The 26,679-nt window shown below is 38.7% G+C and overlaps 2 protein-coding genes and 1 long non-coding RNA gene across 3 annotated transcripts in view; 2 read left to right on the forward strand and 1 right to left on the reverse strand.

Annotated features, from left to right (window-relative positions):
• The first annotated feature begins 1,830 nt into the window (after positions 1 to 1,830).
• On the forward strand, positions 1,831 to 9,624 carry LOC103045416 (zinc finger protein 658B-like). The gene is made up of 3 exons (XM_049485130.1): positions 1,831 to 2,875; positions 4,031 to 5,067; positions 7,993 to 9,624. The coding sequence occupies exons 2-3, from the start codon at positions 4,190 to 4,192 to the stop codon at positions 9,218 to 9,220; spliced, it is 2,106 nt and encodes a 701-aa protein (XP_049341087.1). The 5' UTR covers positions 1,831 to 2,875; positions 4,031 to 4,189; the 3' UTR covers positions 9,221 to 9,624.
• Positions 9,625 to 11,153: 1,529 nt separating this feature from the next.
• The window catches only part of myo10l3 (myosin X, like 3), an 81,876-nt gene continuing 66,350 nt past the window's right edge, over positions 11,154 to 26,679 (reverse strand). The window contains exons 27-39 of the mRNA XM_049484869.1: positions 26,585 to 26,678; positions 25,968 to 26,023; positions 25,727 to 25,869; positions 24,620 to 24,814; positions 22,507 to 22,664; positions 20,640 to 20,763; positions 20,188 to 20,485; positions 19,149 to 19,356; positions 18,466 to 18,602; positions 17,575 to 17,695; positions 16,278 to 16,739; positions 15,242 to 15,433; positions 11,154 to 14,026 (exon numbers count right to left, since the gene is read on the reverse strand). Coding sequence (XP_049340826.1) covers positions 13,922 to 14,026; positions 15,242 to 15,433; positions 16,278 to 16,739; positions 17,575 to 17,695; positions 18,466 to 18,602; positions 19,149 to 19,356; positions 20,188 to 20,485; positions 20,640 to 20,763; positions 22,507 to 22,664; positions 24,620 to 24,814; positions 25,727 to 25,869; positions 25,968 to 26,023; positions 26,585 to 26,678 — 2,293 coding nt within the window. The 3' untranslated portion in view covers positions 11,154 to 13,921. The remainder of the gene's footprint in view (positions 14,027 to 15,241; positions 15,434 to 16,277; positions 16,740 to 17,574; positions 17,696 to 18,465; positions 18,603 to 19,148; positions 19,357 to 20,187; positions 20,486 to 20,639; positions 20,764 to 22,506; positions 22,665 to 24,619; positions 24,815 to 25,726; positions 25,870 to 25,967; positions 26,024 to 26,584; position 26,679) is intronic.
• Positions 17,944 to 18,459, forward strand: LOC125804946 (uncharacterized). The gene is made up of 3 exons (XR_007441166.1): positions 17,944 to 17,994; positions 18,040 to 18,129; positions 18,291 to 18,459. It is a non-coding gene; the product is annotated as an uncharacterized LOC125804946 (long non-coding RNA).

The following is a 26,679-nucleotide window of genomic DNA, read 5'->3' on the forward strand; positions in this document are numbered from 1 at the left end:
TAGGGTAAAAAATATGAATAGTATAATAAGGCATCTCGGAGGGTGTGACTATGGAGTGATTGTTTTTTTTATTTTACAGATTATGATGTTATGATGTAAATATTGTATTTTTTTTTTTCACCAAAATGAAGTGTGTTATTCTTGCTCCTTTGCCTACAAGGAAATGTATTGGTGCAGGAAAACTGTCTTACCTAAATGTATAACCTAAAACAGTGGCAGCTAAGTGAGCTTAGGCATCAAACCCACAATACTTTGGTCAGTAACCGAGTTCCAGTGCAGCAGTTTACAAGCTTTAGCAAAAAAACCTATATTTAGAGCTCTTCTCTAGCAATCGAGAGTATTATTAGAGAAGTGTGAATCTACCCTGGCTATTAAAACCTGCTGAAATTACAACAAAGATAGCCCATAAGTGTGTTAAAGGTTATGGAGCTTAAAAACTAGCCTAAGTATTTAAATCTGTATTTTGTATTGTTGAATTAAATTGATCTAACTTTTTGTAAACTTCAAAAAAATGTGTTTTTTGCTTGTGAGGTTGTGAAATTTGCTGTTGTATAAAATGCTTTTTAAAATATTTTCAATTCATACAATTTTTATATGCATGTACACCTATTTTATTCAGGCATTTATATACAAAAAGTAATTAGATTTGAATTTGTGGTTTTTGATTTTTTTTATATCTGAAAAAATAACTGTAAAAATGATGAGTTTTTGATTTTACCAAAATGAAAACCTCTGGAATATAATCAAGAGACAATGGATGATCACAAACCATCAAACCACCAAACTGAACTGCTTGAATTTTTGCACCAGGAGTAAATCAGCATAAAGTTATCCAAAAGCAGTGTGTAAAACTGGTGGAAGAGAGCATGCCAAGATGCATAAAAAACTGTGAATAAAACCAGGGATATTCCAACAAATTGATTTCTGAACTCTTAAAACTTTATAAATATGATCTTGTTTCTTTGTATTATTTGAAGTTCTGCATCTTTTTTGTTATTTCAGGCATTTTTATTTTCTGCAAATAAATGCTCTAAATGACAATATTTCATTTGGGAGAAATGTTGTCTGTAGTTTATAGAATAAAACAACAATGTTCATTTTACTCAAACATAAACCTATAAATAGCAAAATCTGATAAAAATGATTTAGAAACTGAAGTGGTCTCTTAATTTTTTTCAGAGCTGTATTTACATTGTACTGAAATACATTCATTTTCAATAGGCATATGGGCAGCTGAAACACTATGGAACGAACAGTCTAGTGCAGGGGTGTCCAAACGTTTTTTTTGGGGGCCAGAAGTAGAAATATATTTGAAGTCACGGGCCACACTGCGCTAGAAATGCACACTCTCTCCGCTTTTAGACTCTTTGGCCTGTTTTTCTGCGCTAGAAATGCACACTCTCTCCACTTTTAGACTCTCTAGTGCACTCTGTGGGCGTGGCCTAAGCTTTTGTTTTTAATGGATTCATTTTTTTCTCCTTTCATTACTTTTGCTTTTATACTTTAAGTAGTTTTGAATCCAGTACTTTTTCCAACACTTGAGTTAATACTTCAACTTCTACAGAAATATTTTAAACTCTAGTATCTTTACTTCTAACTGCAGAGTAATAAATGGAGAAACTGTACACACCTTTGATCCTCAGTAGAAGAAAATAGCTACAGTGATTGTATTTTATTTTCTATTCCCAATCTCTTCTCAACTGACCAATCAATGACCTTCTCCTGAAAACCTGCACGCTCTTAGCCAATCATGATGAAGGAGGCGGGGTTTGCCAAGCTCCAGCGTGCTCTGGAATCACGTGTTTTTATAGTGGTTCTTCTCCAATCCAGGTGTGGCGCTGTGTGTATGTTTGTATGTGGATCTCCAGCTGCAGTAGAGTAGATCCGCTGTGTGTGTACACAGTGGTGCTGGAAGAGAGGAGGAAGAGGAGCTGCTGGAGAAGAAGAAGAGGAGCTGCTGGAGAAGAAGAAGAGGAGCTGCTGGAGGAGGGGAAGAAAAGCTGCTGAAGAAGGAGAGGAAGAGGGAGAAACTGCTGAAGGAGGAGAGGAAAAGCTGCTGAAGGAGGAGAGGAAGAGAATCTGCTGGAGGTGAAAAGAAAGAGGAGCTGCTGGAGAGGAGGAAAGGAGCTGGAGGAGAGGAAGAAGAGCTGCTGGAGGAGAGGAAGAGTAGCTGCTGAAGGAGGGGAGGAAGAAGAGCTGCTGAAAAGGAAAGGAAGAAAAGCTGCTGGAGAAGGGAGGAAGAGGAGCTGCTGGAGAAGAGAGGAAGATAATCTGCTGGAGGAGGAGAGGAAGAGGAGTTGCTGTAGGAGGAAAGGAAGAGAAGCTGCTGCAGGAAGAAAGGAAGAGAAGCTGCTGGAGAGGAGAGCAAGAGGAGCTGCTGGAGGTGAAAAGAAAGAGGAGCTGCTGGAGAAGAGGGAGAGGAAGAAAAGCTGCTGGAGGAAGAGGAGCTGCTGGAGGAGAGGAGGAAGAGTAGCTGCTGGAGGAGAGGAGAGGAGAGGAAGAGGAACTGCTGGAGAGAAGAGGAAGAAAAGCAGCTGGAAGAGAGGAAGAGAATCTGCTGGAGGTGAAAAGAAAGAGGAGCTGCTGAAGGAGGAGAAGAAGAGAATCTGCTGGAGGTGAAAAGAAAGAGGAGCTGCTGGAGAGGAGAGGAAGAAAAGCTGCTGGAGGAGAAGAGGAGGAGCTGCTGGAGAACAGGAGGAAGAGGAGCTGCTGAAGGAGGAGAGGAAGAGGAGCTGCTGAAAGAGGGAAGGAAAAAGAGCTGCTGGAGGAGAGGAGTGGAAGAAAAGCTGCTGGAGGAGGAAGGTAGGACACAGATCAGAAGAACCTGTACCCTTTCCTGCCTGAGGAGAACTGAAAATCAGACTTTAATGGACAGGTAGGCGCACACATACCAGGAATTTGTGTTAGGTGGTTACAGTAATAAATATCTGACAGCATTTCACTGTAATTTCTTGGTATGCACACATGTTGACGACTGACAAAGGACTTTAGATAAAACACAGATAAACACATTCATAAAAATGTGCTTAATAAATGCAGTTATTCAAAAAGTTCTCTTAGAATTTTTTTTTTTATGATTTTCTTAGGAGACTTGTCATTGATTATTATTTTATCCATTCCTTACTAGGTATGTTTTTTTACTGCTGCAGAGAGCTGTGGGTAAAGGACAGCCATGAAGGATACATCAGTTGTGTCCTTAAATTCACTCTAAATATTGGTTGCAGTTTTTTAGTCCGGTTCCTGTAACCCTCATACTTTTGTGATGTGTGCAGCATGTGATTTTGCATTATCTTGTTGAAAAATGCATGGGTGGCCTGGAAGCAATCTAGTTTTCAAGGCAGCATAACTCCTGTAGTTTATCAAAGGCCTTAATTAGACAAAAACGATTGTGACATTTATTTTGTTCTTGTAATTGTTCAGCTCCACCACATCTTTTGACCAATCACGAGTGGCTTAAACAGAAAAAGCAGACCAGATCATTCTTTCCAGTGTAAAAAAAAAAAGGACTACAGTAGCTATTTATTATGCTCACTCTCATTCACTGTACTGATTGTTCCTTTAATAGTGCTATCTGTACTAGGGGTGGGCGATATGGCTCTAAAATAATATCACGATATTTCAGGGTATTTTTGCGATAACGATATACTTGGCGATATAGGAAAACTAACATAATTCATTCATTTCTGGAATATAGTATAATAGTATAACAGTATAATCATAATGTGGCAAAATAAATAATATAGCATAAAATAATATAATGCAGCAAAAAATATTGCAGAATATTTTCATGCATATAAACTGCAAACTAAAACAATTATACAATAAATACACTTAAAGCTTCACAGTAAATAATGGACTACTTTTAATACAGAACAGCCCTATTATCACGATATGGATTTTTAATATCACAATATTTCTGTGTCACGATATATTGTATACGATATAATATTGCCCACCCCTAATCTGTACATAGAATTTTGTTTTAATTGATAGTTTAATTGATCCTTGTCCTTCTTTTTTTTCCCTACAGGATTGAATGCCATCTTGTCTCATTCTTCTCCTGATGTCCTTTGCTGCAGTTTAAATAAAATAAAAAAATAACTTCCACAAACACATGCCACCAGAATATGCCACTAAGAATAATCAGTCAAACTCTTAAACCATAAGAGACTATATTAATATATAAAATATGGCGTCTACTGGAAGCTCCACCATTCAGCAGGTATCGTCTACTACTGCTGCTTTCTACACCAGTATAGATCACATACCAACAGACAGAACCACAGTCAAGGAGAGAACCCACCTCTGCCTGGAGTGTGGGAAGAGCTTCACCGAGAGGGGTACCCTCAAAGCCCACCAGCGCATTCACACTGGAGAGAAACCGTATCAGTGTGTGGAGTGCGGGAAGAGCTTCACTCAGCAGAATCATCTCCAGCTCCACCTGCGGTTCCACACTGGAGAGAAACCGTTTCACTGCTCGGACTGCGGGAAGAGTTTTAATCAGCAGAGCCATCTCCGACTACACCAGCGCATTCACACTGGAGAAAAACCCTATCAGTGTGCATTCTGTGAGAAGAGCTTCCGCGACCGAGGAAATCTCAAAAAACACCAACACATCCACACGGGAGAGAAGCCCTACTGCTGCTCAGAGTGCGGGAAGAGCTTCAAGGATATAGGTCCTTTTAAAGCCCACCAGCGCACTCATACCGGAGAGAAACCATTCCAGTGTTTGGAGTGTGGAAAGAGCTTTAACCAGCAGATCCATCTGCAGAGACACCAGCGCGTTCACACTGGAGTTAAACCATATTTCTGTTCGTTTTGTGGAAAAAGCTTCAGTGATAAAAGCACCCTCAAAAAGCACCAACACATTCACACTGGAGAGAGACCGTTTAAGTGCTCTGTGTGCGGGAAGAGCTTCAATCAACAGGGTCATCTTCATCAACACCAGCGCATTCACACTGGAGAGAAACCGTTCTCCTGCGTGGAGTGTGGGAAGAGTTTCAGACATTCCAGTACTTTAAAGGGACATAAGTGCATTACGAGTGTGGTGGAAACTCAGGACTTGTGATTCCTGTTATTGTGAATATAAGCATATGTTCCTCATGACTTGCATGTTTAAATTAAATGTTATATATGAATAAAATACTGTTCCCTTAAAATAACTCACAATAACGTACATCCATTAATGTCTCAACTTCTGAAAATGGCTAAAGTGTCATTTTTTTGTGTGGCCACCTTTATTTTCCAGGACTGCCTTTTTTATTTTATTTTATTTATTTTTTTATTGAGAATTGCCAGAGAGCACATTACAAATATGGTATTATTTCTCAACGACAAAAGGTCCAAAAAGGTGTTAAAAAAAAAAATAAAACATAAAAAAATAAAAGTGTCTAGACTGTTTAGACTGTGTCTAAAAAACGTATATAAGAAAGCGTATTAATTTTTTTTAAACAATGAAATAGTCCAAGTATGTTCACTAATTCAGCACTGCATGGGTTCACTATAGCATCACGGTTCAACTCAACTGGCCAATCGGAGAACCGCATATGTAAAGGGCCAGCCCATCGTATATCAGGGGGCGTGGCCTGTCTGAATACGGGTGGGGTTTCAAAATATCGCCCCTCCTCTTCACAGCGAAACTGCTGATCAGAAACTGTTGTTGAGGAGATCTGCTGTAGGTGTACAGAGCTGCTGGAGGAGAGGAAGAGGAGCTGCTGTGATGAAGGTAGGACACTTTATTACACCAGTAGTAAAATACTGGGAGTAGAAGAACATGGGGAACCAGATCAGGAGAACCGGTATCATCTTCTGTCTGAGAAGAACCCAGCTAGAACCTCAGATCCTGATTATTATAGATAATAATATAAACACATATAGTACCAGGGAAAAGTTTGAATACTAAACTTTTGTCATTCAGTCTGTTTTCTTTTCTTTTTTTAATGTTTTACATTGTAAATTTAGTACTGAACATTATATTTAAGCAATACAGGAACACATGCTGAATTATTGATTAAATATCACATTAATGTTTAAGGACAGATCTGCACACACTTGGTATTTTTCACCTGGAATAGTTTTCTCAACATCTTGAAGGAGTTTCTGGAGGTACTGAGAAAGTATGTCCAAACTTTTGACTGAACAATATGCTTTAATAAAAATACTAAGGATATCATCTGTGCTTAAAGAATACTGACCCAACTGTACATTAAATTGCAGAGACTGTAAAAATCATGTATAAATAGAAATCACTGAACTGTTTATATTTGCCATTACTGATGTTTTTTGTCTGTCAATGTATTGCAAAAATACTGTATTCTGGTATATTTCACCATCGTAAAATAAACACACGTTACGTCACAGTGGAGGCTTTTATACTGTTCATTTTTTAAAATCTAAATTATTTTGTATTGGACAAATCTTAGAAAAACATTGTGCTATAAAGTATGAATTATAAAATCTATATATTGTGGTAGTTAATGTTCTACTATAGTTGGTTGTTTTTGCTTCCTATACATTTGTTCCCTAGAGATTCCCTCCAGGTCTCTGTTTTTCTGTGCTTTTAAGTAAAAACAGGATGTTAAAAACCAGTACATAAGTAGAAGTAGTATTAAAAAATAGATCATGTTGTATTGTACAGTGGATGGACTAATCTGTCAATTGTTCTACAATTACAATTGGCCGATACTGACTGTGCTACTTTAGAATCCATTTGTATTTATTTGTATTAGTTTTAAAGTTTTAAAGTTATACCAGGGTGTCTAGTCTCTCTGTAAGTTATAAATGTATATCAGATATCGGCATTGGCTCAGAATTCTCACATTGTTGCATCTCTAAATACAACCCAATCTGATTTTTAATTCAAAGTAAAATAGAAGTTATGTGAATTTTTTAAAGTTCTTAACTGCTAGTTAAGTTATTTTACTGATTTTTTGATAACGTAATCTCATTATTCATTATTTTACTGCTACTGTCTAAACATGCACACATCTGTACCATCTGGAAAGTACAGGGAAAACCCACAGTCATATCAGTACCTCATTTAGAAACCAAACCCAGTCATGGAGAACGAGTTAAAAGGTTCCTGCACCTGTTCTGAACAAGGCAGCCACGGTAATGTTTAACTATCGTTATGAAAAACGGGCCAAAGAGCTGGTAAGCAGTGAGAGTGCTCACTTGTAGCGCGGAAAACGGGCCAAACAGTCTAAAGGTGGAGAGAGTGCCCAGTTGCAACGCAGAAAACGGGCCAAAGAGTCTAAAAGCTGCGGAGAGTGCGCAGTTGCAGCGCAGAAAACGGGCCAAAGAGTTTAACAGCGTCGAGAGTGCACACTTGTAGCGCGGAAAAACAGGCCAAAGAGTCTAAAAGCAGAGAGAGTGCCCAGTTGCAGCGCAGAAAACGAGCCAAAGAGTCTAAAAGCGACGAGAGTGCGCAGTTGTAGCGCAGAAAACGGGCCAAAGAGTCTAAAAGCGACGAGAGTGCTCAGTTGTAGCGCAGAAAAATGGGGCAAAGAGTCTAAAAGCGGGGAGAATATACAGTTGTAGCGCAAAAAACGGGTCGAAGAGTCTTACAGCGGCGAGAGTGCTCAGTTGTCACTCAGAAATTGTTCTGCTTTCAGTTTAGAAACATAATATGGACTGCCACTTGTAAATTAATGCTAGATTCACATCACATAGAAGTCTATAGCCCCCTTTTAAGGCGTTAAAACGGCTCCTAATATAATATATAAATAGCAATAAATAAAGTCCTGGATTTTGAAATACCCATTAAATTGGCACCTACAATTAGGCCTGGCTCTGACTCCCATTATTCACGTCACCTTTCCATGTGCACGCTGACTAGTGTTTAACACGACTTAAAACTTTATGATCACTTTCCAAAGGACCTAACAGTAGGAATGTCAATCATTTTATTATCATTTTAAATTTTAAGTACATTTGTCCTGTTTCTTATTTTTTTAGGACTGCAGGACCTCCTGTCTTCTCTTTCTCCTAAAGTCCCAATTCCTCTACAAGCAGCACTTCAGGAGATGCCAAGGATAAACCTCTCAGACTCTTCAAATCAGGAGTGAATAATTTGAGTCATTTTAATATGGCAGCCATTGGAATCTCAAGTCCTCTGCAAGAGTCCTCTGCTGACTCTCCCACCTCTAATACATCCAGCATCCCAACAAAGAAGATAAAGAAGAAAGCCAAAGAGAGAACCCACCACTGTCTGGACTGTGGAAAGAGCTTCGCTGAGAGCAGTATCCTCAAAGAACACCAGCGCATTCACACTGGAGAGAAACCGTATCAGTGCACAGAGTGTGGAAAGAGCTTCAGTCACAAAGGCAATCTCAAAAAACACCAACAAATTCACTCTGGAGACAAGCCGTATGTCTGCTCAGACTGTGGAAAGAATTTTAATATACAGAGTCAACTCCGACTACACCAACGTGTTCACACTGGAGAGAAACCGTATCAGTGTTCAGACTGTGGGAAGAGCTTCAGTCACAAAGGCAATCTCAAAAAACACCAACAAATTCACACTGGAGAGAAACCGTTTAGCTGCTCAGAGTGTGGAAAGAGATTTAGAGACAGTGGGCCTTTTAAAGCCCACCAGCGCGTTCACACTGGAGAGAAACCGTATCAATGCTCCGAATGCGGAAAAAGATTCACCCAACTGATGAATCTTCAAAGACACCAGCGCGTTCACACTGGAGAGAAACCGTATCAGTGCTCGTACTGCGGAAAGAGCTTCAGAGACGGCGGCAACCTGAACAAACACCAACTCATCCACACCGGAGTGAAGCCCTACCGCTGCTCAGAGTGCGGGAAGACCTTTAAGGCCTGGGGTCCTTTCAAAGCCCATCAGCGCATTCACACTGGAGAGAAACCGTATCACTGCTCAGACTGTGGGAAGAGCTTTAAGCAGCGGAGTCATCTGCAGAGACACCAGCGCGTTCACACCGGACTGAAACCGTTTTACTGTTTGTTCTGTGGAAAAAGCTTTAGTGACAAAAGTACTCTCACAAACCATCAGTACATCCACACTGGAGAGAGACCGTTTGACTGCTCAACCTGTGGAAAGAGTTTTACTCAGCAGAGTAGTCTCCTACAGCACCAGCGCATTCACACTGGAGAGAAACCATATTATTGCTCAGAGTGTGGGAAGAGCTTTAGGCATTCGTGTACTTTAAAGGCACACAAGTGCTCTAAGACTGAAGCAGAAACTTCTGACTTGTGATTCTCTTAAATTATCTTAGTGAATTAGGTTTCTTTTTTGTTGTTGGTTTCTAACCATGTTCCTGAAGAATCCACTGCTCTGCACACCAGCACTATTTGTTCCAGTCAAAGCGGACTCTGGTTTGTTTCAAACCCTTGATGTGGTTCGTTTCAGCAGGTGTAAATACAGTAATCCCACTCGGATGTGGCCCAAATTAACAGACCATGATCTGACCTCAACCCGACCCAAGTGTCAAATATACTCCTCATGTTTGAGCTAAACAGCTGTAAAGGTGCAGTTTAACCTGATTTATTACCTAGATAATTAATACAGCTATAAACTAATGCCTCTGCTGCATCTCTGCAGCTGTTCCATGCTAAATTACACTGAAAATAATAAAATATGTGCTGATCTGGAAAATAGAACCTTCTTTCTGTATTTACTTTCTCAATCCTCCCTAGACAGCGCTGACCAATAAGAGGAGAAAACATGCTTATATAGTTTGTTGTGGTGCATTTTGTTGCACTTGCAGTTTCCCTTGTATGAAGCCAAACCAGGCCAAGGGGGAAAACACTCCAAGTTATTCTGATTTAGACCAGATACATGAAATACAGGTATGAAAACACCATAAAATTACACAATAGGTAAAAGTGGACTTCAGCCTTCTTCGGGTTGGGTCGCAGCGGATGACCAGGATGTACATAGCTGCCCTTCCTAGCATGGACTGCAAGATACCAATACAAGTCCGTTATAAAAAAAATCAGGCATTTTGACACAGAATTAAGTGATTTTTCCAATACATTTTGACACTTGAATGATGCGCCAGTAAATTAATTTTTGATGTTTTCCCTGAACTTTCAAAGACTATTATATATTAGTTTCAGGAATATAACTTTATTACCACAACAACTGATGTTTTTATTTTTAACACCAGAAAGTCATAAATAAACATGAATTTGCATTTGATTAAAGATGTTGCACCTTGTGGAGTCATTTAAAAACATAAATAAATAATTTATGGACACTTTCCCTGATTTTACAGATGTTTTAGTGCTATTTTTAGAAATATAACTCTATAACCAAAACTTGTGCTGTTATAATTTTTTACTATACATACAATAAATTATTAATACTGGCCTCACCACCACCACCACCACCCCCAGCCCCTTATGGGGCCATAACTTTTTTATTTACACGTTTTGTGCATTTATATTTTTTTCCCTATGTTATTATTATGTTTCTATTTGGAGCAAGAAAAAAGATCCAATAGGTCCCCATTTTTCCCCTTCCACCATCCATATTCCTAAAACTGAAGCTACATATGGAGGATTGCCTAAAGTTGAGGTTATTAGACAAAGATAAGATGCACATACAAATATCAACACTACAAAATATATGTATGGGGCTTTTACCATTCACACTGTAAGGAAAATGCATAGTTCTATAACATGAAATAGAGTAGAACGTCATTCCAACTTTAGTATGTTGTGGAAAGAGATGGAGTTATCTCCGAATGTATTGTAGAAAATACAATAAGGTTTCATCAAATAGTTTTGTACAGTTTTGTAAAATTGCAGTCACTCTCTCCAGGTTACAACGATTTTATTTATTTTTTTAGAAATTTGAGTTCTGTTTCTCAAGTTAAGTAGAACTATTTTTTAGCAATGGTAAAAGATATCATTAAAAAGCGTTTAATATGTTTTGGGTACTGTTAATGAGGAGGTATCGTTAAGTAGTGATATGTTGGGACAAACAGGGATGACCAGACCCTGGATCTTAGATAACCTGCCCATGACCTCAGACCAGAAGACATATTTGACACACAAATAAAATATGATTCTTGAAAAATGTTTCAAAAATGCTTATAAAAGGTAAGACTTATAGTTATATATTTTGGTTAGTTATGGTAAAAAAAAATAATGAATGTAAACAGACACTACACACTCTCACACTGTGAAATGCAATAATTTATTAAATTTGTATCTTGTAAATCCAGTTACAAAAAAAAATCACTGATCTTTTTTTTTTTCTCTTCCAATTTTTTCTTCTTCTTTTTTTTTTAGCTAAGTGAGTGCACCCTGGCCCAGCTGCCCGCAGCCAACCAGACTCATCAGATCCGGAGATCTGATCTCATCGGTGCGACGGTTACGTCTGTCTGTCCGTCCGTCCGTCCGTCCGTCCATCCGTCGTCCCTGAAACTGCAGTGAGTCTCCAACATTCACTCATTCACTTATATTAGAAATCTCACTCACACTCGCTCTGAATCAGCTCTGCAGTCGCGTGTAGCTCCAGCGTTCATCATCCACCTTCACTAAACCACCCAAACGTACAGCAACACTAATAAATACCCATCCCAACCCCTCCATCAGCATCCATCACACACACTCACAGACTCAGGCCTTCAGTAACACTGCTACCAGGCTACATGTGCTCGTTAAAAAACAACAAAAACAAAAAGAGAATTATATTAGAAATCAGGTTACATTACTTTCTGTTTATAATACAACATTAATTCATTTGATCTGAAGATAATTAACAATAACACTGGATTTCACAGAGCAGACCGTGTTAGTGTTATTCGCCCCGTTAGTCGGTCCAGGCCCTGCAGTTTATACTGAGCTCAGCAGAAGGACGAGTGAAAGTTGGACAACAGCAAGACTTTGGCTCCGTTCACACAGCAGCTAAATGTGTCCCAAATACAGTATTTCTGTTTTATGTGATACAGATAAAAGTGTTTGTGTGTCAGTGTGAATGAAACAAACACACTGCATTGAACAATTTCTGATTCTAATTCTGATTTGGACCACTTTAGTATATTTACGCATATACTCGTGACTCTTGATGCCAAAAAGAAGAAAAAAAAATCAAGAAAATAATAATAAAAATAATAATAATAACAACAACAGCAACCAAGGTCTGGCTGAGTAATGGGCCCATTTTTACTGGGCAGTTTTACACATTTTTAGTCAAGCGAGTCAGAAACTTTTTTTTGGATGTTATAATTAACATTCTTAGAATGTTTTTAGAATGTAACGTTGCTGCAACCTCATTAATTTAAATAATTCTTAGTTTTGGCCGTGTTGCCTACAATGTTTTCATAGTCCCAGATAGAACATTTTCTGAACGTTATGTTTAACATTCTCAGTGTGTTCAGTCTATCAAAGGTTTTGGATGTTCTTATAATATTTTTAATTTAAAACGATGCTCTGGTAACATCGCTGCAACGTAATTTATTAACGATTAGTTTTTTGGAAATGGTGCTTTTAATGTTTTCATAACCCCAGCTAACAATTTTTGGTTAGTAGGAAGTTTTCTGAATTTTGCAAATAACGTTCTTATCATTTCTTAGAATATGTCTGTCAGTGTTTAAAATGTTTTTGTGACTATATTTAAATTTTTAGTTTTGGGAATGTATTTGTCTAGCTGATGACCTTTATTTCTGTAATGTTAGCAGCTAACCTTCCTGGAACCTTTTTTTAAGCATAAATACTAAACATTCTTATACCATTTTCTGTTAGCTGGGAACGTTATGGGAGGCGTGTTCTAATAATGCAATCCATTATTAAAACACACATTTTTAGAGCGATTCTTAACATTATTTCAGTAAAGTTACAAGGCCGTCCTTCCTGAACCTTTTTAAAATATTGCTGAACGTTCTTACAACATTCTCTGTTTGCTGGGATGATAGCTCCTGTGATGTTGGAGAAGATGAAGGCGAAACTTTATGTGAAGCGCTGCACTACAACGCATGAGCATCCAATGTCGGATAAGGAGTGTGTTCAAAAAATAGTGTTAGTATTTGTCTAGTTATGGGAGAAATGTTCTAATAATTTTGTTCTGCAAACCAATATTAGAACACACATTTTTAGAACGTTCCTGCAACATTATTTTTGTAACACTACAGGCTAACATTTCTGGAATCTTTTCAAAATTATGCTAAAACATTTTTATAATTGTGTTGAAAACCATTAATGTGTTACATGCTTTCAGAACATTCCCGGAACATTATTTCTGTAACGTTATAGGTTAACCATGTTGGAACCTTTTCAAAACATTGCTAAACGTTCTTATAATGTTCTCTGTTAGCTGGGATGATAGCTCATGTGATGTTGGAGAAGATGAAACCTATAGCTCATGAGCATCCAATGTCAGATATCACATTTAATAAATAGTGTAACAGCCTGAAATTAATATCAGATTTTAAGAGAAAAGATTTGGGCCACTTTTACCTGCTGTGTGAACGCAGCCTTAAAGGCATCAGTGTTATAAATTCGCTTCTAACCCAAAACATCTGCCCTCCTGTGTCGAGATTAGTTCCATCAGGACACAGCGATACGAGTTTAAGCGAGGAATGTCAGCTAAACGAAACATCCTAAAGTCATGAAGTCACTCAGCCCTTGTTTGAGTTAAGGTACACGGCAAGTTCCAGCTTCAGTAGAGACACTGCTCTTCACTTCCTCTCAGAGTGAGGAACACAGTCAGTGCAGTAACCCACAGTCTCTCACAGGCGAACACCACACCGTCTGTAGCCTGTCTGCAGTGTGGGCAGTGCGGCAGTAGTGTTTAGTAAGTGTTTGGTAGCTGAGATGTTCGGGTAGATGTAGGGTGGATGGTAGATGGTGGTGGAGAAGCTGTCAGTAGGCCACTCGTGTTCATCAGTGCAGTTCTGCTCTGCTCCAGACCACCAGGAGGAGCTCCTGCTCACCATCGTCCAGCACCTCATCATCTGATCCATCCCCTCCCGTAGCTGGAGGCGGAGCGGACGCTGCAGCGCTTCTTCACGATCATGTTAATGTAGGCCTTCATGATCTTAGTGATCTCTCCAACCTGTCAGAACCAGGGAACCAATCAGAGAGCAGGAATAAACGTTAGGTCTGTTATTATTCAGCATAAAGGCCCTTTTACACAGAGAATGATTTTTAATGATTTTTAAGTCAAACATGTTTTTATTTTCTGTGTTCTGTAAACTGGACTAGAACCTTAATACATCTCGCTAGTGCAGGGAGGGTAATTAGATTAATTTGATTTATTTAAATTGATTTAAATTTTAATTAGGGATGTGCTGTATTGTACGCAATAACATTTTTGAATATGGTGAGCGATATTATACCCTGAAATATGGTGCCACATCACCCACCCCTAATTATCACATCAGGGTACTAATTTTTTAACTGTTTTTAGCCAAAAAAAAAAGATCACTGTTCACATTTCCCATTATATATCTACTAGAGACAAATTATATCTGTCTAGTATCATTTATTTTACTTTAATCCTGGATATATGGAGATATATGGAGTGCATTCTGAATCATTGACTTCTGTTACAAATCTGAAGATCAAAAAAAATAAAAATTATATTTCAGTTAGGGGTGTGTCATATCATATCGTATGCAATAATAAAATGTAATTTTCCGAGAGCATCACTATTGCGAAAATACCATGAAATATTGTTATATTATTTTAGGGCCATATTGCCTACCCCTAGTTGATATCACGCCTGTATATATCTGCTAGTGCCAATATACACATTTACTACTTACAGAGAGACTAGACATCCCTTAACTTAATAACTTTAGAAACAAACTAAACATTTATTTATTTATTTTAGTTTAGCTCTTAACCAACTGTATACAAACAATACAAATTAAGCTTTTAATTTTTCTTTGTTGTCACATTTTAGTTAACTGGTTCTTTACATAGATTGGCCACAGCCCTAAACCCTCTTTTTAAAATTAGATTTAAGATTTAAAATCAGAGATTCTTTACTTGATTCAAGTCTTATTTCAAGGAATTTGAGCTTATTTTTAATAAATCAAAATAAGAGAAATTTGCTGACCCTATTGGAGAAGGATTTTTTGTGTAGGTTTAATGCAGTTAAAATGGAGATTGTATATCTTTACATATAAAAACTGCAAGAGTGAATCTTTATTTAAAATGCTGTGTAGTCCAAGACTAAGTTTAGTCTCTGTAGAGAAACTGCTCCGGGGCTTTAAAGATGTTGTAGTGTGAGTTGTGTGTGTGTGTGTGTGTGTTCTGCAGGTACCTGAGGCGTGTCGAACAGCATGTCCCGCCCGTCTACAGTGATCTTATAGGTGCTGTTCAGCGGAGCTCCGAAGAAGACGATGTGCTCGTACGGAAACGTCTCCAGAGGTTTCGCTTCTCCTCTCTTATACACCGACACGTTCTCCGCACTCACCCCCAACCACAGCTCCCGCGGGAACCCGCCTTCTTTAGACTGAACACACACACACACACACACACACACACGTTTAATCATATTTAACCTGTATCAAACTTTAAATTCAGCAGTGTGACACATCACTCACAAATAACACAATTCACAAATATACAGATTCTAATAAATCTTAAACTGTAGTAAAGTAGTTAAATTATTGATTTATTTTATTATTATTAGTATACTATTATGTTCTTAGTAGTACTGTATTTTTTATATTGTTACAAGTTCCAGTAGCTGCTTTAATAATTACTATTAATAATAATTAGAAGTAGTTGTCATACTTGTAGTATATATATATATATATATATATATATAAGACATTTAACTACAGTACTACAACTATAATATAATATTACAATAATAACATTGTAATTGGTAGCAGTAATAGTAATGGTAGTAGTATTTTTAAACAATATTAACTACTGAATAAAATATTGAATATTGAATTATGATTATTGTAAGTGTTTTTAGTATCAAAAAAAGTTCAAATCAGAAAAGTAAAAAGTGTTGCTACAATAATAATCTTAGTACTAGTGATAGCAGTATAATTTTAAGCTATTGTTTTATTATTATATATATACCTATTATTAGTAGTATTACGGTAAGTAAAAATTAAAAGTTGCTGTTGCAACAAGAATAAAATTCTACCAGTACTTTTACTGCTAATAATAATAATAACAGTTGTTTTACAACAATTGTATTACTATTGTTATTATCATTATTATTACTATTATTATTATTATTATTAGTAGTAGTAGTTGTTTTAATTGTAATAGTAAATATATTATATATTTAATTATTATTATTATATAAATGATTATTAATTGTTTGTACAGCTCACCTCCACGTCGAACAGGGTGGATCCGTACCCGGGCCACTCTTTGATGATGCTCATGTATTTGAGCATGGCCTGGTGCTGGTTCAGGCCCTGCAGGCGACCCCACTTCTCGGCGATGCTGGCTCTGGTCCCGGCCATCTCCTCCTTCACCCACATGTCCATCATCTGCTCCTCCTGCAGGCTGCGCTGCTTCCGGACCGAGCCGCCCTTCAGCCCGCGCCGCAGCGTGCCCTCCAGGAAGCTGCTCCTGCGCTTGTCCAGCGGAGGCCCCGCGGTGCCGGTGGAGCCGCCGGCGCGGGTGAAGGTGAGGATGCGGCGCCGCAGGCGGCCGGTGGGGTACACCTGCTCCAGGCACCAGCTGACCCGCGCCGCGTCGCCGTGCAGGTACTGCAGCCGCAGGGCAGCCAGGTGCTGCAGGGTGTCCTCGTGCGCCGGGAAGTGACCGCTGATCAAACTCTCATGAGCCTGGAAATAATAAAGCACATCAGATCAGTTTACTGGAGCAGAGCATTCTAAATATTACCTTTACGACTACAAAAAGAGAGCACTTAAAAATGATGAGTTCCTTTGATTTTACCAAATTGAAAACTTCTGGAATATAATCAAGAAGAAGATGGATGATCACAATCCATCAAATTTCTCATTTTGTGCAAATAAATTATTTAAATGACAATATTTTTATTTGTAATTTGGGAAAAATGTTGTCTGTTGTTTATAGAATAAAACAACAATTTTCATTTTACTCAAACATAAACCTATAAATAGTAAAATCAGAGAAACTGAAGTGGTCCCTTCATTTTTTTCCAGAGCTGTATTATCCCATTACACCCCTAAATAAGTTTTAGGGCTACAGGGACTCAAATCAGAGGAGAAACTCACAAATCTATTTTTTCTTAGTTAGAAATAATGATAACCGTTGCATTATCTGATCTTATTGTATTTTTAAATGTATTTTTAATGTATTATGGCCCTTTTCTTCACAACAAACATAAAATAAATTTCTGGTGGTACATCGATACCTAGCCAGTTAGCTAAGTTCCTTGTTTAAATGGTTGCTGCTGCTGCACAATTTTAAGTGAAACAGAAAAATTCAAACAACAAGCAAATGAATACTTATTGTTAGCTCAGTATCACCAAAACATTTTGAGCATATGTATAAGATGCCCTGAATGTAAGTAATGTCCAGTAACAGCACAGCTACTGTTATGAAGCAATTTTCTGTTTATTTATTTATTTTACCAATCAATCAATCAGGATACAGTCCAGATCTGCTAAAATTCTGATTGGACGAGAGACTGACCTGTTCAAACATGAACACAAACTCCACCCCCTCTTTGGGCATGCTCTCCACATCCAGGAAACAGTAGAGCTTAAAATACAACTTCCACTGGCCTTCCTCTTCTGCCTCTGTGACTGCCAACCTGCACACACACACACACACACACACACACACACACAAAAATACACACACACAAAACAGTTATTTGAGATGAAAAGAAATGTTAGCTTTGTACACTGTTTCTAATAAAGTGGCCAGTAAGTGTTTCTAATAAAGTGGCCAGTGAGTGTAGGTACAATGTGGTAGGTGTTTCAAATAAAGTGGCCAGTGAGTGTAATTAAAATGTGGAAGGTGTTTCTAATAAAGTGGCCAGTGAGTGTAAGAACAATGTGGTAGGTGTTTCTAATAAAGTGGCCAGTGAGTGTAAGTACAATGTGGTGGGTGTTTCTAATAAAGTGGCCAGTGAGTGTAAGTACAGTGTGGTAGGTGTTTCTAATAAAGTGGCCAGTGAGTGTAAGTACAATGTGGTGGGTGTTTCTAATAAAGTGGCCAGTGAGTGTAAGTACAGTGTGGTAGGTGTTTCTAATAAAGTGGCCAGTGAGTGTAAGTACAGTGTGGTAGGTGTTTCTAATAAAGTGGCCAGTGAGTGTAAGTACAGTAAGTGGCCAGTGAGTGTAAGTACAGTGTGGTAGGTGTTTCTAATAAAGTGGCCAGTGAGTGTAAGAACAATGTGGTAGGTGTTTCTAATAAAGTGGCCAGTGAGTGTAAGTACAATGTGGTGGGTGTTTCTAATAAAGTGGCCAGTGAGTGTAAGTACAGTGTGGTAGGTGTTTCTAATAAAGTGGCCAGTGAGTGTAAGAACAATGTGGTAGGTGTTTCTAATAAAGTGGCCAATAAGTAAAAATTACTAACCGCTCAAATTTAGCTAAAACGTCGGCTACGATCACGCGACTCTCCACGGCGCGGTCCAGAGAACAGCGGTGCTCAAACAGAGCAAACATATTCCTACTGTCCTCCATCGCCAAGCCCCGGATCAGCTTCTCTACCACCTACACACACACACACATACACACACACACACATACACACACATAGCACATACACACACACAGCACATACACACAGACACACATATACACACATACATACAGACAGACATACATAGACACACAAAATCAAATGCACAAACATGCACGTGCATGCACAAACACATACATGTACACACACATACACACACACACCATGCATACAACCAAACACATGACACACACACAGGTGAACACGTGCAACATTGCACACACATGCACACACTCAAACATACACACACAAACAAGCATGCATAAACATATATAAGCATATGCATAGCCATGCATAAACACACATATAAACACACACATAAAACATACACATTTATATATGAACAGACACAAACACACATAAAAACACACATATACCCACGCACACACACACAAAAAGAAAAAAAACACAGCAAATGAAGCTCCTCTTAGTGTCAAACATCATAATCTAGAACTACTGCAGTTAACCTATTTGCTTCGCTTGTTATTAGATAAGCTCCGCCCCCTCCGTATGCTCACCTCTCCGGCAGTGGTGTGAGAGTTGATGGAGATCTTGCAGGATCCGCCCCCATGGCAGTAAACAGTGGTGGTCATTTCCTGTCTGTTTCTCAGAGCTACGATTTCCTCCTGAGACGGAACGAACTCACGCGTCTTCGTCTTCTTCAGCGATTCGCCGATAAACGCAGCGAACTGCTCGATCTCTGAGCCTGGAAACAGCTCCCTGATCCTGAGGAGCAGAAACAGTTCAAGAAGAAAATTGTAAACAGTAGCCAGATTCAAGGTGAGGGAGACACAACTAGAGAACTGTCGAACAATGCAATGATATCTACCCTACACCTCAAAGCTAAATTAAGTTCAAAATATATGTAAACCTACAAAAAAGAGTATTCTATATAAGAAGTTGTCAAAAACAGAAATTTCACAGATACAGGTATGTAAAATTGTCACCTTGATAGTCAACTTCATTTCAACTCATTACCACAAATTGTACACTTATTTTTGGAATGTATGATAAAAAATATACATAATTTTAGAGTAATAATAAGCAAACAGTATGAATTATTTTGACTATTTGAAACTGAGGCACATAAATTGATGTATTATCACAGACTGGTACATGTAAAAAATTAGTTTATTTCAATGTTTGGACCACCACCCATTTGTGGGCAGGTCAATAAATAAATAAATAAATAAAATATCCATAATTTTATGCAAGTAGTTATTAATTGTATTTGTTTGTGGTGTTTTTTGGTTGGTTGTGGTGGGTTGTGGTAGCTTGTAGTGAGTTGTAATTGGTTGTAGTGGTAGATGGTGGCTGATTGGTTGTGGTAGGTTGTGGTGGTAGGTTGGATTGTGGTGTATAGTGGGTTTGATTTGTTCTGGTTGGTTGTGGTGGGGTGTGATGGCTGGCAGTGGGTTTAGGTTTTGGGTTGTAGTTGATTTTGATTGGTTGTAGTGGGGTATCATGGCTGGTGGTGGGTTGTAGTTAGCTGTGGTGGTCAGTTGTGGTAAAATGTTCACAGGTAAAGTGAAGTGTAGGGCAGGGTGCAGTCAGTACCTCTTCAGGTGGAACCTCAGGTAGCGCAGGATGGCGCGGCTGGGCAGGAAGGTGCAGCTCATGCAGGTGAGCAGGTGCCAGTGGGCGCGGTTAGCGGTGCTGTTCGGCTGAGGCATGTGATTGGTCTGTTTGATCAGCTGACAGTAGACCTCGTCTCTGAGCGGCCGCAGGTCCTGGCAGGTCTGCAGGATGCCCTGGATGATGGGCACAGGGTCCAAGACCGCCTCCATCTCCTGCAGAGAATTAAACATCTTCACTGCCTCGTCCTGCAGGCTGGAGTAACCCTTCTCCTTTTGGACTGGAGGAAGAGAGAGAGAGAGAGAGAAAGAGAGAGATATGAATTTTTTATCATAATTTACAGCCATAACTGAGATACACTGTTCACTAGAAATGATCAATGCATTGTGGGAGATTATCGTGCCCTAAAAATCTGAATAGTGTGCAGGACTCACGGCTGGTGTTGACCTCGCCGTAGGGCAGGGGCAGCAGGGGCGAGTGCAGAGGATGCTGAGTGTATCTCAGGATGGGGTTCCTCCAGTACGTCTGCTCCACCGCCTCCACGTTCATGCTGTTCTCCTAAACACACCCAAACCAAACACTCAGCCTTTACCACCTTCAGCCATGAAACAAAACACACTGATTCACTGAAGCTTCATACGATCACTCTCAAAACTCCTGTGTTATTAATCTGTTTTGTTCCCAACATTCAGCAGTAAATCAATAGTTTTACAGAGCCTGATGATGTACTAGCATTTTTTTAAGTGTTTTTATAGCAAAGTAAATACGTTGTCAATACTGAGCTGATAAGGTAGATTACATTTTATATAGGTTTAAATATGGATTTAGTCTCTTAACTACTACTTACTCTCTCATCAACAACTTTGACCTGATTTTTGAGCTAATTTGAGCTAATTTTGCATTGATATAGACAGAATAATGCTGTAAAATGTTCTAGTAGATAATCCACTGACTTTGGACTTGATAAAACACAGTGGATCAACACCAGCAGATGACTTGTCTCTGCAAACCATCACTGATTGTGGAAACCTCACACTAGACCTCGAGCAGTTTGCCTAAAAAAACTTTCCGTACCACAGTACTGATTTTACATCAAACTAATTGCAGTACTTAAGTACAAAAATGTTGAATACTTTAGTACTTCCACTTAACTGTGGAGCTTAAAGAAAACTTCAATTTCTACTTAAGTCACTTTTTTGAGCACTTGTACTTTTACTCAAGTCTGAGGCTTTACTTTATGTATTTTATACATGTCTAATAGTACCAGAGCGGTGATTTCTAACACATGGATTTTGAGAGTGTAGAGTAATGAAAGTCAGAGTGTTGACAGCAGCTCAGGCTGGAGGAGGAAGGCAGTGCAGAGAGGAGGATGATGGGAAAGCACTCAGAGCACACACTGCCTGTACCTCATTCAGCACTACAGCCTGTACGCCTGACGGAGAGCCTGCGGGACGCTACAGCGCTACGCTTCAACAGCTGCAACCAACACAGTTACAACATCCACTTTATCTTCAGCACAGAACCAGGATCAGCCACACCAGCCTTTCACTCAGATACACTACACGGACAAAAGTAATAGGACACCCACTTTTTTATTGTGAAACTGAGGGTATTATACCACTCTGTAGTGTGCCAATAAGTTCATGTTTCAGGGTTCATACATTTTTACCAATACATTTCCATCATTTTTTCATGACCATATGGTTTTTAAAACAGTGCAGACATGAAAACTATAATAAAACTATAATTGAAATTATGATTATTGTCTGCCTAAAATTAATAATAAAATGTGTGTCAGATCCTGAGAGCTCCATTGTGTAGGGTTAAATTACTGAACTAACTCTGATTTGACGTATTTGTTAGCTCAAAATAGATTTTCTCCATCAATAAACTGAAACGCAAAGATTTGTAGACCAAATTCTCATGACTTTTCCTAAATTTTCTGGGTATATTTATATTTCCATGACTTTTCCAGGTTTTTCATGACTGTATGAACCCTGATTATTGTTGTAGAGAGCTTAGGACTCCAGAGAGTCCTATTTATTTGACAATACTTCTCTTCACCAGAAAAAAATGTGTATTTATTTGCACATCTGTTTCAGCAAGTTTAATGCATTAATTGGAAGTGGAGTGTCCATAAACATTTGGACATATAGTGTATCTTTATAATTAAACAAGCAGATCTATTAAATTTGGCATGAAATTTGTATTAATATACTGAATTATTAAACTGTAGTCATTTTACACTTATTATAATGTTAGTTTTATATTCTGCATTATATAATCAATAAGAAAGCTTGCCTTGATGTCTCTGATGAGCTGCTGGGTGGGTGTTTCTATTGGGACCTTGCTGTCGATGGCGTTCTGGATGGCAGAGGCCCATCTCATAGCCTCGTTCAGCAGCTTGGTGTAGAGACGGTACGAGTGCTTCCGCCCGTGTACGATAATGTTCCAGTAACCTGAGGAGCACATTATAAACACATTCAATAACTTATAATGAAGTGGAGTTTAATAAAATAATACAAAGTAAGGCAGTCAGGCTGTTTAATTTACATTACATTACATTACATTACATTTGGCAGACGCTTTTGTCCAAAACAATAGTTGAGTACAATGTAAAATAAGTTTAAAGGTAAAACATCTTTGGATAGGGATAAAAGGAGGACAAAGGGAAATAATAGGATAGAGGAGTGAAGGAGAGGAAGAAGGAAATGAGGATAGAAGTAGTTAATGTGTTAGAGGTGTTAGGAGAGTAAGAGCTCTTTGAAGAGCTCTGTCTTCAGGAGTTTCTTAAAGATAGTGAGAGATTCTCCTGATCTGGTAGTAGAAGGTAGTTAGTTAGAGGTGTTAGGAGAGTAAGAGCTCTTTGAAGAGCCCTGTCTTCAGGAGTTTATTAAAGATAGTGAGAGATTCTCCTGATCTGGTAGTAGAAGGTAGTTAGTTAGAGGTGTTAGGAGAGTAAGAGCTCTTTGAAGAGCTCTGTCTTCAGGAGTTTCTTAAAGATAGTGAGAGATTCTCCTGATCTGGTAGTAGAAGGTAGTTAGTTAGAGGTGTTAGGAGAGTAAGAGCTCTTTGAAGAGCCCTGTCTTCAGGAGTTTATTAAAGATAGTGAGATTCTCCTGATCTGGTAGTAGAAGGTAGTTAGTTTGAGGTGTTAGGAGAGTATGTGCTCTTTGAAGAGCTCTGTCTTCAGGAGTTTATTAAAGATAGTGAGGGATTCTCCTGATCTGGTAGTAGAAGGTAGTTAGTTAGAGGTGTTAGGAGAGTATGTGCTCTTTGAAGAGCTCTGTCTTCAGGAGTTTCTTAAAGATAGTGAGAGATTCTCCTGATCTGGTAGTGGAAGGTAGTTTGTTCCACCATTGGGGAACTCTGTATGAGAACAGTCTGGATTGCTTTGTGTGAGTTTTTGGCAAAGCGAGGCGACGTTCACTGGAGGAGCGCAGCGGCCGGGAGGTAGCGTAAGCCTTCAGGAGCGAGTGCAGGTAGGAAGGAGCCTGTTCTGTCATCACCTTGTAGGCGATTGTAAGAGCTTTGAATTTGATGTGAGCATCAACTGGTAGCCAATTTAGTCTCCTACAGATTTATCACAGTTATTTTACTGTAAAACATAAATAAAAGGCAGATGCTATGCTTTGATTTTACCAAATTGAAAACCATCAAACCAAACTGAACTGCTTGAATGTGGGAGAAATGTTGTCTGTAGTTTAAAGAATAAAACAGCAATGTTTATTTTATTCAAACATAAACCTATAAATAGCAAAATCAGAAACTGATTCAGAAACTGAAGTGGTCGAAATTTTTCCAGAGCTGTAAATAGTACCATAGTGTTAAAAGGTACATTTAGTGGACACACACACACACACACACACACACACACATACATATATATATATATATACACTTAATGTAAATAGTATAAAATTTCAAGTATAAGATTTGCCAACAAACAAAATACTATGTAAAAGTAGCTTAAGCTCAATCACTTAGATATGTAATCAATTGTGAATATTTTTAAACAAGCTTTTGTGACCTACTTAGTCTGATATGGGAAATTCAGGCACCAAATATTGCGTAAGGAGTTTCTATTGGTGGCCTATAGTCACATGGTGTACTAGGCGGGGTTAACAGACACTCTGAAAAAAGAAATCCAGTAAAATATCCTAGAAAGGAGACTTGCTTTGTATTACAGACATAAATCTAAGAGATCTTTAAAGTTAATATAAAAATAAAGTTCATTATGAACTCTGTGTGATACTGTTTTTGTTCTTGCAGGTTTAAAATATCTACTTAAATTAAAAATAAAATTAGAAATTCTAAAAAATATTCTGCTGTAGCTTTAGTTCGAGCGCCTCAGTTTCACACCATCACACTGAGAAACTCGCATCCATCTGTCAGTCTGAGTGTAGATCCTCACCTGTCTCCTTGAAGACTCGCTCGTCAGGCTGGACCACTGAGCACAGGCTGTTCAGCACCAGTGTTCCCAGTTTAGAAGCACTGCGCTCCGACGACTTGTAATAATCCAAAGAGTTATTGGTCAGAACAAACCAGCGTTTCTTCAGCTTCAGAGACGTGCTCTTACTGCTGGACTTCATCTCCTTATGCAGCCAGCCTGAGAGAGAGAGAGAGACAGATAGAGAGAGAGACAGAGAGAGAAAGAGAAACAGAGAGAGAGAGAGAGATACAGAGAGAGAGAGAAACAGAGAGAGAGAGAAACAGAGAGAGAGAGAGATACAGAGAGAGAGAGAAACAGAGAGAGAGAGAAACAGAGAGAGAGACAGAGAGAGCGAGAGATACAGAGAGAGAGAGAGAGAAAGAAAGAGAGACAGAGAGAGAGAAAGAGAGACAGAGAGAGAGAGAAAGAGAGAGAGATACAGAGAGAAACAGAGAGAGAGAGAAAGAGAGAGAGATACAGACAGAGAGAGATACAGAGAGAGAGAGAAACAGAGAGAGAGAGAGAGAGAGAGAGAGAGAAACAGAGAGAGAGAAAGAGAGGGAGACAGAGAGAGAGAGAGAGAGATACAGAGAGAGAGAGCATACTTAATTGTAGTGAATGGATGATTATGTTTTTTATCTGATTTTTTAAGACATTTTGGCTACTTAGGGCCGATTGGCTGACATTCAGAATACTGGGTGCTGATTGGTGCTAATGGGATGGCGTTCTGTCTAATGAGTGCTGACTAACTGGCATTCTGGACACTAATTGCTGATTGGTTTGCTTTCTGCCTACTGATAGCTAATTGTCTGACATTCAGGTTACTTTTAAGTTTTGATTGGCTGGCATTCCGAATACTAAATGCTGATTGGGTGGCACTCTGCCTACTGAACACTGATTAGGTGGCACTCTGCCTACTGACTACTCAGCACTAATTAATTATCATTCTGGATGCTGAGTACTGATTGACTGGTATTCAGGGTGCTACATGTACTTAACAGCTGGCATTCTATGTACTGAGTGCTGATTGATTGTGATTGGCTAACATTGTTTATAATAGTAACAAGTGCAAGGTTAATCGACCCTCACCTCTCACTATGAAGTCCTGCCCGTCGCTGCGGGACTCTCCGCGGGGTTTCTGCAGGAGGCCGATCCAGTGGTGCATCTCCTCTGGCAGGTCCGTGTTGCAGTGGATCACGCGATTGGCTGTGATGATGACGAAGGAGTTGGGTCTAAGAGAAGAGGATTATGGGAAAGCAGAGTTAAATAAAGGTACTGTAACACTTATTTAGCCTGGAGAATCTTCATGTTCTGTAAACCTGTATGATACCTGTCAGGGTTGTCGGAGGCGCACACTGAGTCAATTAGCCCAACATCCAGAGTTCCCTACAGACATAAACACAGACAGAATACAGATATAAATATATTTTAGTGTTTGGAACACATTTTTTAAATTAAACATTTTTTTTTTCCATTTGGGCAAGGAATGAAGACTTGCTAGCCTAAAGTGAACGTATGTTATATACTGTGTGGTGTTCCTCAAGGCTCTACTCTTGGCCCACTTTTATTTTCCTCAGAAACTCTGAGTTAAACACTGTTTAACTGTTTAAAACCATCTCAGATTATTTTCTAGATCACAAGCTATACATTTAAAGGAGAAAATCACAGATAAAGTGACACTATACTGATTAAACTGCCATTTAAAACACTCAAAATGTGTGTGCTTTTTATACTGAGTTGCTTTAAGCTATTTCTTTAAGTAATGTATTTCTCTTTTTGCTTTGTTTTATAAAATGTGTATGATAAATAAAGATCTGTTTTCTCAAGTTTAGGATTAAGGTTTAGGTTTTATGTTTTAAGGATTAGGTTTAAAAATATATATAATTAAAGTTTCCTATATTGTTTATTAATGCTAGTTTGTTTATTAACTGTTTATTAATCACTCACCACAGCGTTTTTAGGGTTGGCTTGTTCATGCTGCATTTCCATCAGCTGCTCAGGGCTGGCGCTGTGGACCCGACTCAACACACTGAACCAGCCAC

The sequence above is a fragment of the Astyanax mexicanus genome, chromosome 11 (genome assembly GCF_023375975.1).
Source record: "Astyanax mexicanus isolate ESR-SI-001 chromosome 11, AstMex3_surface, whole genome shotgun sequence".
Taxonomy (NCBI): Eukaryota; Metazoa; Chordata; class Actinopteri; order Characiformes; family Acestrorhamphidae; genus Astyanax; species Astyanax mexicanus.